Source organism: Astyanax mexicanus, chromosome 1, assembly GCF_023375975.1.
Source record: "Astyanax mexicanus isolate ESR-SI-001 chromosome 1, AstMex3_surface, whole genome shotgun sequence".
Lineage (NCBI taxonomy): Eukaryota > Metazoa > Chordata > Actinopteri > Characiformes > Acestrorhamphidae > Astyanax > Astyanax mexicanus.
Window position 1 is genome coordinate 87,693,768 of NC_064408.1, and position 13,389 is coordinate 87,707,156.

A 13,389-nucleotide genomic window follows, 5' to 3' on the forward strand; every position below is an offset into this window, starting at 1 on the left:
TTGTTGTAGGCCTCATTTTCAGGTCTACCTGGAGGAGGTTAATAATCTCCCCCTTAACGTCAGCAAGACTATAGAGCTGGATTAATGTAATTATGTTTTTCTATATGATTCTTATTGTCTTATTCTTGCTATATTGTGTAATATTGATACTGCTGTGCTGAACTAATTTCACTAGATATACACTTATCATCAAAAAAGGGTGTGTGCGTGCCTGTGTGTGTGTTTACTAGTGTAAAATGTTTGAATTAATTTAAATGTAAAGGTCAAATTCCATTTTTGTCCAACACAAATATGAAGAGAATATGGTGTCCTCATCTTTTACATTGCAGACTGAGTTCTACAAATAAGCCATATTCTATAGTACATCTTCTAGTTTAGAAAAAGTGAAAAAAAGTTTAAACAGATTTATTTTTTTATTTTAGGCATTTTTCCTCTAACTGAGAGGAAATCACTATTCGTGATGCTGCAGAAGAATGGCCATTTGTCTTAAGAGGGGAAACACATGGCACCCTTCATGCATGTAGACGCTGGTCTGAGGATGGTGTCCTTGCTAACGTCCTCGGTCATGTGTTTGGTAAGGGTAAAACAATTTGATCCTGATTTACTTCCTAATGGAGTTAGTGGACTGGGCGTCTGGCACACAGTGGGCAATTTGCTGTCTGATCTAGAGACTACACGCAGTGTTGGGAAGGTTACTTTTAAAATGTAATCCCTTACAGATTACTGATTACATTACTCAAAATGTAATTTGTAACGTAATCAGTTACATTACTTCAAGTGAGTAACGTAATCTGATTACTTTGGATTACTTTAAATATTGTCATTTTTTTAAGCCTGAATGAATGTAGCAACCACATATTGCATATTATCCTTTTATTTTTCTTTCCAGTTAACAAATAGATAAACAAATAAAACAGCCTTTTCAATCACTCTATAAAAATACTTATGAAACCATTTCATCAAACAATTTTATGAAACACTTCTATAAATTGATGATAAAACAATTTAAAACCAAACAATGTAACAACAACTGTAAGCTATCTACTTGCAGGTTTGCCACCAGTGTTAATTTTGACAACAAATTTTGATTTAGTCTTAGTCATAGTCTTGTGACGAAAATAGCATTTAGTTTTAGTCACAATTTAGTCATCTGAAATGTTTTTAGTTTTAGTCGACTTAATGTCATAAGAATATAGTCTACTAAAATTACAGTAAATTTAGTCGACTAAAATGTAAAGGGTGTAAATGTAAATGCTTTTTCATCAGTTCCCTTGAATTATTAACTATACACTTATACGAAATGAAACGTTTAATAACCACTTGAGTAATATTGTTAATGTTTGAAAATGAAATATATTTATATATGATTTAATGTATATTATTATTATTATAGGTGTGTGACTATACATATTTTACATTTAAAATTTTGCTCTAGAAATCAGGTCATAAAACATCTGAATAGTTAAATTATAGTTTGAACAGAGCTGTAGATGCAAAAACAGCTTTTAAATGATCTAGTTTTATCTCCAGCAGTAACCCAGCACACCTACTGGAGCTACAGTCTATAAATGAGATCAAAAACACACATTCACACACTGTCCTGTAGAGATGCTCTCAGGATGTACTGAGAGACTTCATGAGTTAAAGTGAGAAACTTATGAGAAAGTGCTGTAAGGAACTTTACACAGACTTTTGGGTTCATAGATTCACTTATTTTATTGTTTTATTTTGGATATATTATTGAGTTCCTTTCTGACCTGTTCCTGCTTTAACACTAGCTATATCTTTCCCACTGTGAGACTAAACAGATGATCTTAATGAGTTAGGGTTCTGTAACAGTTCTGTGTTTTAGTGCACTGCTGAGTTAAACACATCAGCTCATGAAATAACATCAGTATTAAAACACGGATCTCTGCATGGAGATCTGTGTGACTCTGGTCTGCAGAAGCTGAAAGATTAGTGGTGTTTTTACCGGAGATGGAGTCGCTCCACACGGTTTACACGTTATCTTGTTTTTCGCGACGTCAAAGGAGAAATATGTCAACTATCTCTCTCTCTCCCTGCTGAACACTGTCGAGTTAACTTCCAGTCGAGCTCCGTAACGACAGGTTAATTCCCGGGTTTGTAACTGAGCGCGCGGCGCTACTGCAGGAGAGGCGGGTACTGATTGGTTGAGTACCCCGCTTATCCCGCCTCTCCACCTTCGCTAAAGTAGCAGTGATTGGATCTCTTCCTAACTGGTCACTACCTTTCACAGAACTAAATCAGTTCTGATTGGATTTCGTCCCTGCCAAACATTTTCGTCTTGTTTTTATTCGTTGACCAAAATGTCAGTTAATTTCGTCTCGTTGTGTGTGCGGAGCCGCTGTCTGCCCCTCCTCCCTGTGTGTGTGTGCAGCGAGACGGGAGGAGGGGCAGACAGTTCCCTGTCATATCAGAGCGATTTCACCGCAAAATGTTATTTGCGTTTTGTCAGTGTTGGAAGAGCAAAAATAGGAAAGTACCGCAATGTAATCCTTTAATTTTAGCAGAGTAACTGTAATCTGATTACCACTTACTGAAGCAGTAACTGTAACGGATTACAGTTACTCATAATTTGTAATCTGATTACGTAACGCCGTTACATGTAATCCGTTACTTCCCAACACTGACTACACGTATGATCAAACGTTCAATTTAGCACACACAACCATCCCCACAAAACAATCCATTTACGCTTGTGGCTTCTGAAAAGACTCCTGCAAGAACAGAACAAAGAGAGCAGAGAAATGTACAAAATCCTGGGATCGGTTGACCTTCTATTAAATGATTCTATTTTATGTTTTTCCATAAAAAAAAGAAAAAAAAAAAATATATATTTTTTTGGCAAATGCGAGTGATATTTATTAAACAAGAAAGAAAACATAGACAACTGAGAAAACAAGGAACATGCAACCTGAACCGACGTTAACACGTAAAAGAACAGACACAGACTATAAATACACACGGACAAGGACAGGAAACATCTGGGGTTAGGGGCGGAGCTACAAAATGAACACAGGTGAAGGCACTAGACACAGAGGAGCACGGGTCACACACACACACAGGAACACTGGGAGAATGACAGGCAAGGAAAAGGTAAACAAACACAGAGAAACATGAGCACAGACGAGAAATATAGGGCAAGGATGTGACAGTCCTTCATTTTTACTTATTAATATCATAAGTGACATAGTGTATACTGTATAATCTGAGTGTGTGAATCTGTAGTAATTAATCTGACCTTGTTTACAGAATGTAGGAGTGCTGGGTTAGTCCCTGAGATAGAAGTAGCTCTTTTTAAAAGTGAATGTTCTGCTTCTACAGCTCTGTTCTGACTATTTTAACAATTCAAACATTAATTAAATGTTTCTACCACAGAACTAGTTTTGATACAATTTTTAGAGCAAAATGTTAAAACACAGGTTATACAATTGTTGTTGCCATTTATGTTACATTAGGATTTTAAACAGTCATGTTCCCACTATAAGAAAAAAGCAAGAATGAGCTTTTCACTGATTTTACCTCACACTGATCATGCAAATCATTGAATTTATGCAAATCAGGTCCTGTTAGATTAAAAGAATCAAGACAGAATATACAGATTACAACTGATTACTGATTTTCAAGAAAAAAAAATATAAAAATACATAGCAAAAGTTGCACCACTATTTTAAAGGAAGAGAAAGGTTTTCAGAAATGATAATAATAATAATAATAATAATAATACAAATAAAACACTAGACTATACACTAGAAAATACATTAGTAGTGTGTAACGCATGTGTAATGCATGTATGTCCTAATGTCCTAGTGTCCTACATAATCCATCCCATGCAGAATGAATATGCATGCAGTTCCTGCAGATTCAGTGTTAGTAATGGAGACTACTGACCACAGTGTGGCCACAACCATATTTGTTGGTCATAGGCGGGACTCATCACTGAAGATGACCCGCTGCTATTCTGAGTCAATCCATGACAGTCTGGTATGATTACCCACCAAGTTTCATTCCTGTCTGTTGATTCTTGGGGTCTAAAGGGTTTTAAAGACTCATCCATTGAAACACAGAACATCTGCCTCAAGCACTACTTTGTACATTTATATGTAAGAGCATAGCAGGTATTGAAATCCATTTTGTTCTGGGTGAAATTGCGGGTATTTAAATCAGCATGTGGCTTCAGAATTGATTCTGTCTGTAAAGTCTGGATCTGATTGGTGTTGTTAGAGCAGCGGGGGTGAAGCACAGAGCCGTTCTCATCTTTCTTTCTGTTTTCTGAGCGCATGAGCCTCAGAGGCAGGAAAGATAGAGTTGAATTTCACACATTTCTCAAGCACACAAATGGGGAAGATGATCTACAGTTGGCTTATCTCGTTTCTGAACATAACACTACTGTAACTGATCTCAGCTTAGAATAACAAACTGCTGGTAATTGTATTGCAGAATATATGGATTTTTATATGCTCATTAAAATATCATCTGTTCAGATTTAGGCAGCAAGCATAAAAATAAATTTCAACAAAAAATATTTGCTCTTTTACTGAGACAACCAATCAGAGAAGCCAACATGACTAAATGCTCATCAAATTGTAGTGATGTTAAATGATTCAGTTCTCATTGTGAAAGTGTTAATTTGTTATTTGCAATTATAGTTTATCACTATTGAATTCACACTATCATAAAAAAGAACTGTTCTAGTTTGTAGCCATGCATTTACAGAAGGTCTGGTGTCATGGTGTGGGATACAATTTGGTAAAAGGCTAGATCACCTTTGGTCTTCATTACAGGCCCTTTGACAGCCCAACATAACAATAACCAGTGACCCTACATTTTCTGCACACAAATCCAAAAGGACAATGATCATACATCTCACATCTCAAGAGCTTTTCTTAAAAAAAAAAAAAAAAAAAAAAAACACAGATGCTCTTAGACCAATCCATCACAGTGTACCACACAGATCTATATCATGTCCAGAGTTTGTCTGTATTCTTTGAAATTATTTGAAAAGGCCCAAGTGAGCCAAACAGTTCAAATTTAATATGTCCAGAACTCAATGTTTTGATCTCATCTAGGTGATTTTTGGTGAGCATGAAAGGGAACATTTATATTCTTGGTTACCATTGATTTCCATCATGCTTTTCTCCCCTGAAGTTTTATTTTTTGGAATGATGTGCTGGACTGTACAACCTGTGAACTGCCAAGTTTTGTTGGATTGGGATGATCGAAATTAAGCTTAAAGCTAAATTTACCCTATCCTTGTTTACTAATCACTGATCCTATTTACTAATCCATCAACACTCTTGACAACAGGAGGTTGCATAATGAATGCCTCGGGTACCAAAGATGAGAGATGTATCGATTTTGCTTCCAGACATCCTGCAGACAGGAGGAAACACATTTTATTCTGCTAAAACCTCTGCACATATACAGTACCAGTCAAAAGTTTGGACACACCTTTATTTTATGTTCTTTATTTCTGCATTGTAGATTAATACTAAAGTCATCCAAACTGTAAAAAAATAGGATTATTTAGTGTTAAACAAACCAGAATATGCTTTATATATTAGATTCTGCAAACTAGATGCCTCTAGCTTGACAAGATGACAACCTTGTGCAGTTTGCCAATATCCCAGTCAGATGTATGAGGTAGAGTCACCTGGAATGGCTTTCAGTTAACAGCTGTGCTGAACGTTCTTGTCCGCTTAATGTGATTGAGAGCATAAGTTGTAATGTTCTTATTAATATTATGTCAAGAACTACCCAACTAAGTAAAAAAAATACTTTAAGACATAAAGGTCAGTCAGTCCAAAAAAAAAATCAATAACTTAAATTGCAGTCAAAAATGTATAAAACTGGCACTCATTAGGAATTCACCAGGAAAGGAAGAGCAAGAATTACCTCAGGATAAGTTCAGAGTTTCACAGAGTATTTTGCTTTGTTTAACACTTTTAAGTTACTACCTGATTGCTTATGAGTTCCTTTATAATCTGGGATGACTTAAGTGTTCATTTACAATATAGGAAAAAAACTAAAAAAACTAAATAAAAACACTAAATGGGAAGGTATGTCCAAACTTTTGACAGGTAATGTTACCATTGCATACCAGTACATTTATTAGTCTTGTAGTTTCATTATGTTTATGTGTAAAATTATTGTCACAATATAACAGAACATTTTATAAACACTAGAAATATACAATGTGATTATTAGAGATTATAATTATAGATTTGTTAAATACACTTTTATTAAAATGTGTATATTATTTATGTTTTCTCCAATGCTTTCTCAACTGTTAAAAGTAAAACACAAGGCATCTCTTCTATATGGTTTAATAGAACAACAACATTTTATTACAAAAGAAATAATTTACAGTTTAAGTAAAACACAACTCTGCAGAACAATCTAGTGTCCAGTTGTTTTACTGTATGGCAGGCCTTTAAATAAGACACAGTAACTTATTCACTGGCTAGATCTACTGTATACGCACTGATCAGCAGCACAATATTCCATTAACAGCAGATCACAGGGAAGGTTTATTTTATAGTGAGTTCATATATGAAGGCATCAAGGGAAAACCTTATGAAATAGCTTGTTAGAAATAGTCTGCACATTTCGTCATTCAGAAAAAGAAAAAGAAAACAGTGGAATAAAGGTTTGATTATTCCAACAGGTTGTAACATATGGAAATTGAATCAACTGCACCTGGATTGTCCTTAAACTCTGTTTATAAGTTTCTTTACTGCAATTGAGCTCAACAGACCATCCACAAATAAAGCTGTAGCTCTCACTGTGTACCAGTGATCCTGCTGACAAATTACATTATAATGTGATAATTTTCCCAGTAAGAAATCCCAACTCCCGTCATGGAGCCTAGAAAAAGGAGTTGGTCTTTCTTACTGGTGAAATGACCACATTATAATGTGATTTATCAGCAGGATCACTAAAATCAGCTGTAATGAGCTAATACTACTGAAGTGTGGAGGTAGAGAGTGTAATTTTGGTGGGTGTGGTGAACAGTAGGGTGAATGTCTCCAGTGGAAATCATATGGTGTGTACCAATTGTGTACAAATTACTAGCACTATCTAGTTTTTGTTATGCCACAATGCACTGTAATTCGGAAAGGGCAGAGCTACTCACATCTGTAATAATATTACAAAAATGTGGACAAGGGTACAGTAGTAAATTACAATTAAGTTGGGGAGGTGACTGGATCTTCCATACTTCCATTAGTGCCCTTAGTTGATTTCTCAAATGAATGTATAAGGGGAAAGCAGCTTCCATTATTTAACGTTCATACCCAATACTTTTTATAAAAGAAGTTGATAGTTTTGTTTTTAACTGAACCTTCGAGTTTGAGAAAATCAGCCAATTAAAAAAAGAAACAAGAATGTAAGTTCTGTTCCTTTTTTATTCTTTTTTTTAAAGAACATTTCATAAATAAATGAGTGGCCCCTTAATCAATATACTGTTACTTGCAACTCAAAGTTAAGAAAAGTGTCAGCGTTAGCTGTTCTGACAACTACTACAGTCAACTGAGCAGAAAATAATAAAGAAATAATAAAGAAAGCTTCACACAAAGTCCTGGATGTGTGGGAGTGTTACTGACAGTCCATTAACACCTCTGCCTCACTCCACTTTATTATTAATTTACACACTGACCCTCAGCACACTGGCTACTGTCAGCAGCACTAAAGAGACTCTGCAGGTTCAGAGACCTTCATAAAATGGTGCTGTGAGCATCAGTTTAAATACTTTTTCAGAAAGCCGTGCTGGATTTGACATTTTAAATCTGTCCTCATAACTGCATTAAAGGTTTGGTTGTGTCTTTTGGTCCATTCATCTTGGGACATGATGTAAATAAAGAGATAATGTGTGAAAACAAATAAAGATATGCTTAAAGAATAGCCTTGATCTGTTTCTGCAAATAAGCTTTTTAAATAGTGACAGCATTCTCATAGTTTCTACAACAGCTAAGCACTAGGGGTGTGCCATATCATATTGTTTGCAATAATATCGCCAACATTTTTGAATGTTGTGAACAATATTATACCATAAAAATCACCCACCCCTAATATCACATAATTTTTGCTGTTTTAGCAAAAGAAAATTCACACTGTTCCCATTTCCCATTAAAATCTACTAGAGACAGATTATATCTGTCCAGTATTATTTATTTTACTTTAATCCTGGATATATATGGAGATATTTAAAATGCATTATTAGTATTGTTGTAGTAGTGTGTTATTGAAAAAAAAATAATCTCAAATTCAGTGTTTTGTCACATTGCCAAGAGTATCATTATTGCGAAAATACCATGAAATTTCGTGATATTATTTTAGGGCCATATCGCCCACCCCTACTAAGCACACTTTTGTGCATAAATTAAAGTCAGATGTCGCTCACTGAGGTCGGGAAAATAAAGACCAAAAATCCAGAGATGGACATGAATTGTCTGTATATTTTAACTCTTAAAATATATATTTCCCATATTATTATTACTTTGGAACAACTCTTTGCATGTAGATAACAAATAATAATCCGTCCATCTTCACATCCACTTCTTCCTGGTCAGAGTCAAGATGGATCAAGAGCCTACTTAGAATCACTGGGTGCAAGACAGGTGTAATTAAAAAAATCTGGGAACATAAGGGGTTAATTTTTCAGAATTTTCTGTTAAAGGAAATACTCTCATTTAACCCTTTCAGACCTGAATTATCTCCAGTGATGGAAAAAATAATCTGAAATGCACAGAAAAAAGACTAATATTCTACAATAAAATCTATATAGTAAATCAATCCAAATAACTAAAATATTTATATAATTACTTTTCATTTTTGGATTTGAATCATATTGCTTTGGAAGCCTGTGTGTAATATTTCACACTTCATATTGACCTTTTCATTTTATAAACCATCCTAAAACAGTAAAAAAAAAGGGTTCTAAATCACATTAAAATAATAAAAAATAGCTGTTAACTTTCCTCAGTGGCTCTAGTACTACTGTTTTTCCAGTGTTTTTGCAGTGGGCGGTGCCAAGTTACTGTTTTATTGGTTTCTAAACTTGTTCATTGGTTGGGTCATGGTCTATTCTGATGGACAACAGCTCTTGAATAGTGTTATGCTGTCCATTGTAATGGATGCAGTGTCTGAAAGGGTTAAATGCATGTTGACCTAAAGGCTTATGCTTAAATGCTTTATAGGACATTTAAAACAAACAAAGTTTGTCAGGTAGACCAGTCCTAAAAGCTCCTCCTCGCTTCAGTCTAGCATCTTATAAACTCCCAGTACTACCTTGGCGACTATCCAAAGGATCCCAAAACAAGTCAATTTTCCTTTCCAGTCATTATGAATTAGGGTACTGTACATATGTTTGATGGAACGGAAAGATGCTTTAAGCATAAGCCTTTAAAAACACATGTTTAGTCAGGACAGGAGTGGGTCCAATCCTTTGTCTGGTTTCTGCAGATGCTTTTCCTAGTGCAAGTTCTTGGAGGTCTTTGGAAAGGTCATATGTGTGCGTGTGTTAGTGTGTGTGGAGCAGGTGTGTACTTATGTGTCACCAGAACGGGAGCTCTCCTCCACTTTGTCCAAGGCAAGGCACCCCGAGTTGCCATGGCAACCCGCGCCTCTCCCCAGAACTCATTAAAAGCGAGGCTTATTGTCTCGCTGGCAGACGGCACCGACGCTGACAGGAACAAAGCGGCACCCTGCCGATCGGGACGCGGGGCAATGAATCAAAAAACAAGCGCAAAGTACTGAAATTAAACAAACGTGAGGAATGGTGGACGTGAGGGGAAAACGCGATGTTCTGTGCGTGCTGAGAGTTCAGCCGATCGATTGTCTCTGTGGTGCGAGGGGCATGATTGTAGCGTGTGTTAAAGAGGCAGAACCACCAAGGGGATAGCATAGAGGGTGGACAAGTTAATGTGCAAATAACAGAGATGGCCCAATTGATGAATGATTAAGAATGCTCAACTAGGGCTCAGAGTGGTACAGCGGATTAAGGCGCTGTCACTGTGATCCCTGGATTGCTGGTGTGAATACCAGATCATGCTGCTTGTCATCAGCAGCCAGAATCCGAGAGAGCACAACAGACCTTGCTCTCTCTGGGTGAGTAGTTTGATGGTGGTCAGCACGGGCATCTGTTAGCTGATCTATTGGAGCTGGGGAACCATGCTTTCCTCTAAGTGCGCTGGCTACCCAGTGATGTTTAAAAAGAGGCAAGTGCAAGTCTTCACCCTCCTAGTATTTGTAGCATTGCCTAATGATAAGGGGAGTTCATATAAACAGGGATTGATTAATTGACCTTCCAAATTGAGAAGAAATAGGATAGAATTAGAAATAAATATGTTTTAAGGTCTATCAAGTAGAAAAACTGGCAGACTGTACACTTAAAAGTATTTTTTTAGTGGAAAGTGAGGAAACTGGCATTATTAAACCATAATTATTGGTCTCATATCCATTTGAAATATCAGGGATTTTTGCAGTCGATTGACATCTCAAATAGATGATCTCTATACATTTAAAGCTTTAAAAACTCCATACATTGAAACTAGAGGCAAAAATATATACAAAATGTTCATAAGTACCAAACGTGGCTTATTATTCTTTCGTTTCTGCTACACCATGCTGTTCGTAATTCATCAGCTTACAGGAAGCAAACAGAAGGAGCGATGCATCAAAAATACTCTAAAAACCTTCACATTGATTTGTGTAAAAATCGTAAGGGAGAAAGAAAATAAACGTTACATCTACGTATGCTACGCGAAAGACCTCACCACCCTGTTCTAGAATTTCGGCTCAGTTTTGGCCTTCAGTTTGGATCTGGTCTCTCAGGTTTCTGTCCAGTTTGAGTTTGTCCAGTTCAGAAAGTGAAGGCGTAGACCACGCCCACCACCACGATGTTGCCGATGGTGGCGGTGATTGCGATCCACAGCCAGATGGCATCGCGGGACATGGACTGCTGCTCCTCCTGCTGGTGGTGGGCTGCCATCGCAGCTGTGTGGACACTGGCAGAGGAGTTGAAGAGCGAGTGGTCGGTGCTGTAGTCGTCATTGGGGGACGAGTCCATGAAGGCCCCCGTCATGACCGGGATCTAAAAGAGAGAGAGAGACAGAGAGAAAGACAGAGAGAGAGAGTGAGAGAGGGAAAAAGAGAGAGAAATGCAGGTCAGCCAAAAAGAGAACAGTGGTAGAGAGCTGAATCAGTGGAGCAGCTACCAGCTGTAATATATGGAGTGTAATATATAGAGTAATCACACTGTGGCCAGGAGTGTGCTTGAACATTAGCCTATATCAGCATTTAATAAGGAGCCTTTGAACTTGGAGTTTATTGTTGGTTTATAAATGCGTAATTCACTGGTGTGTTTAATGATAAAAAACATCTAAGTAATTGCAATATTAGAGCAAAAGGACATGTTATACTGCTGGAAGGAGGCTGTAGAACACTGCTTGGCTGCCTTCAGCCTGGATACAGGAAGAGATACAGTTGGGCATGGAGGCATACAGGTTCCATATGGCTCACTACGGGGTCTCTATACTAAAACTCAACTTTTATCAGATCTCAAACAGAATCTGAATTTGTCACTAAAGACAATATGCTTCTAGTCCATAGCAGTCCAGGTTTCTCATTCACCAAACCACTGCACATGATGGTAATAGTGATTGGCTAACAGGCAGCCTAGATGGCAAGTGAATTGCTAAAACAACCTTTCTGCTTTTCTCAGTTCAGTAGTGCACCCACTCTGTTAACTGGGCAAAATGTCTTTGAGTGTGTTGTAGAGACATATCTGGCAGTCAATGGCCTTTCATCAGGAGGTACACTACCTGTAAGGGGCAAAGGCAAAGAAGCACTGTCACTCAAGGGACCCTAAATCCCAGAATTCCATGGGGTAATCAGTGCAAACCAGGCACACATGTTGGCACAGCAAGCAGCACACTCTGTCACACCTATGTTTAGGAGTGATAGGAGTGCTGTGGCTGGGAGAAAGAGAAAAAATCTGAAAAAAGAAATTAAAAAGAGAGATCTCAAAAGAAACAAAAAAATAATATTTCAAAACAAACAAAGGGAGATCTCAAAAGCCAAAAAAGATCCCAAAAAGCAAGTAAAGAGATAAATCCTAAAATAAGTTCTTCTTTCTTCCCTTTTGCTTCAGAGACATGCTTGTTGTTTTATTTGTTTTAGTTCCACCTGATCTGTTGTTTACGTAAGTCCCCCACTTCTTGCTAAAGGGGGTGTAATTCCAGCTCCTGTCTTTCTCAGTGGCAGAGGGTTAGCCCAGCATTGACAAGGTTGCCGGTTCAAGGAAATGCTTCCCTGCTTTAAAGAAGCACTATTATGCACTATTACTATTGTGGCAAAGTGTAAAATGGGAACACATCTGTGATCATTTACATGTGGGTTAAAAACATCGCTGTATGCTGAGTTTTCAGCAATCCAGAGGTGTATTACTTATTTCATCAATGAGTGTATATATCATTTTAGGAAGATGCATTTATGGGGCAGTATCTAATGGAGGCAATAATGAGCCAGATGCTACAGTAGTATACTTAATGGGCTAGTGGTGGATGAGGCAATAGCGGTGCAGAGTGAGTATGACGGTGCAATAGAGAGTATGATGAGGTAAGTATGTAAGTGATGGCCAATAGTAAGTATAACAGGGCAATAGTGAATATGATAGAGCAGCAGTGAGTCTGATTAAGTAATAATGAGTCTGATTAAGTAATAATGAGTCTGATTAAGGTAATAGTAAGTATGGTGGGCAATAGTACTGTAAGTGTGACAGAGCAATAGTGAGTATGAGCGGGTACTAGTGAGTATGATGAGGTAGTAGTAAATATGATGAGGCAACAGTGAGTATGATGGGCAATAGTGAGTATGACAGGGCAATAGTGAGTCTGATGAGGCAACAGCGAGTATGATGAAGCAATAGTGAGTATGATGAGGTAATAGTAAGTATGATTAGCAATAGTGAGTATAACAGGGCAATAGTGAGTATGATGAGGTAATAGCAAGTATGATTAGCAATAGTGAGTATAACAGGGCAATAGTGAGTATGATGAGGTAATAGCAAGTATGATTAGCAATAGTGAGTATAACAGGGCAATAGTGAGTATGATGAGGTAATACTAAGTATGATGGGCAATAGTGATTATGATGGATCAGTAGTGAGTAATAAAGCAATAGTGAGTCTAATGGGGCAGTAGCAAGTATGATGAGGCAATAGTAAGTATGATGGGCAATAAAGGCATGACGAGGCAATAGTGAGTATTATGAGGCAATAGTGAGTATGATAGGCAGTAGGGAGTATGGCAGGACAATAGTGAATAGGATGTGGAAATAATAAGTCTGATGAGACAATAGTAAGTTTGA

At 37.2% G+C, this 13,389-nt stretch overlaps 1 protein-coding gene across 1 annotated transcript in view; it reads right to left on the minus strand.

The window, feature by feature from the left end:
- Positions 1 to 6,338: 6,338 nt before the first annotated feature.
- LOC107197707 (uncharacterized protein C14orf132) overlaps positions 6,339 to 13,389 on the minus strand; it is a 53,168-nt gene continuing 46,117 nt past the window's right edge. Inside the window, exon 2 of the mRNA XM_015606803.3 lies at positions 6,339 to 11,113. Coding sequence (XP_015462289.3) covers positions 10,883 to 11,113 — 231 coding nt within the window. The 3' untranslated portion in view covers positions 6,339 to 10,882. The remainder of the gene's footprint in view (positions 11,114 to 13,389) is intronic.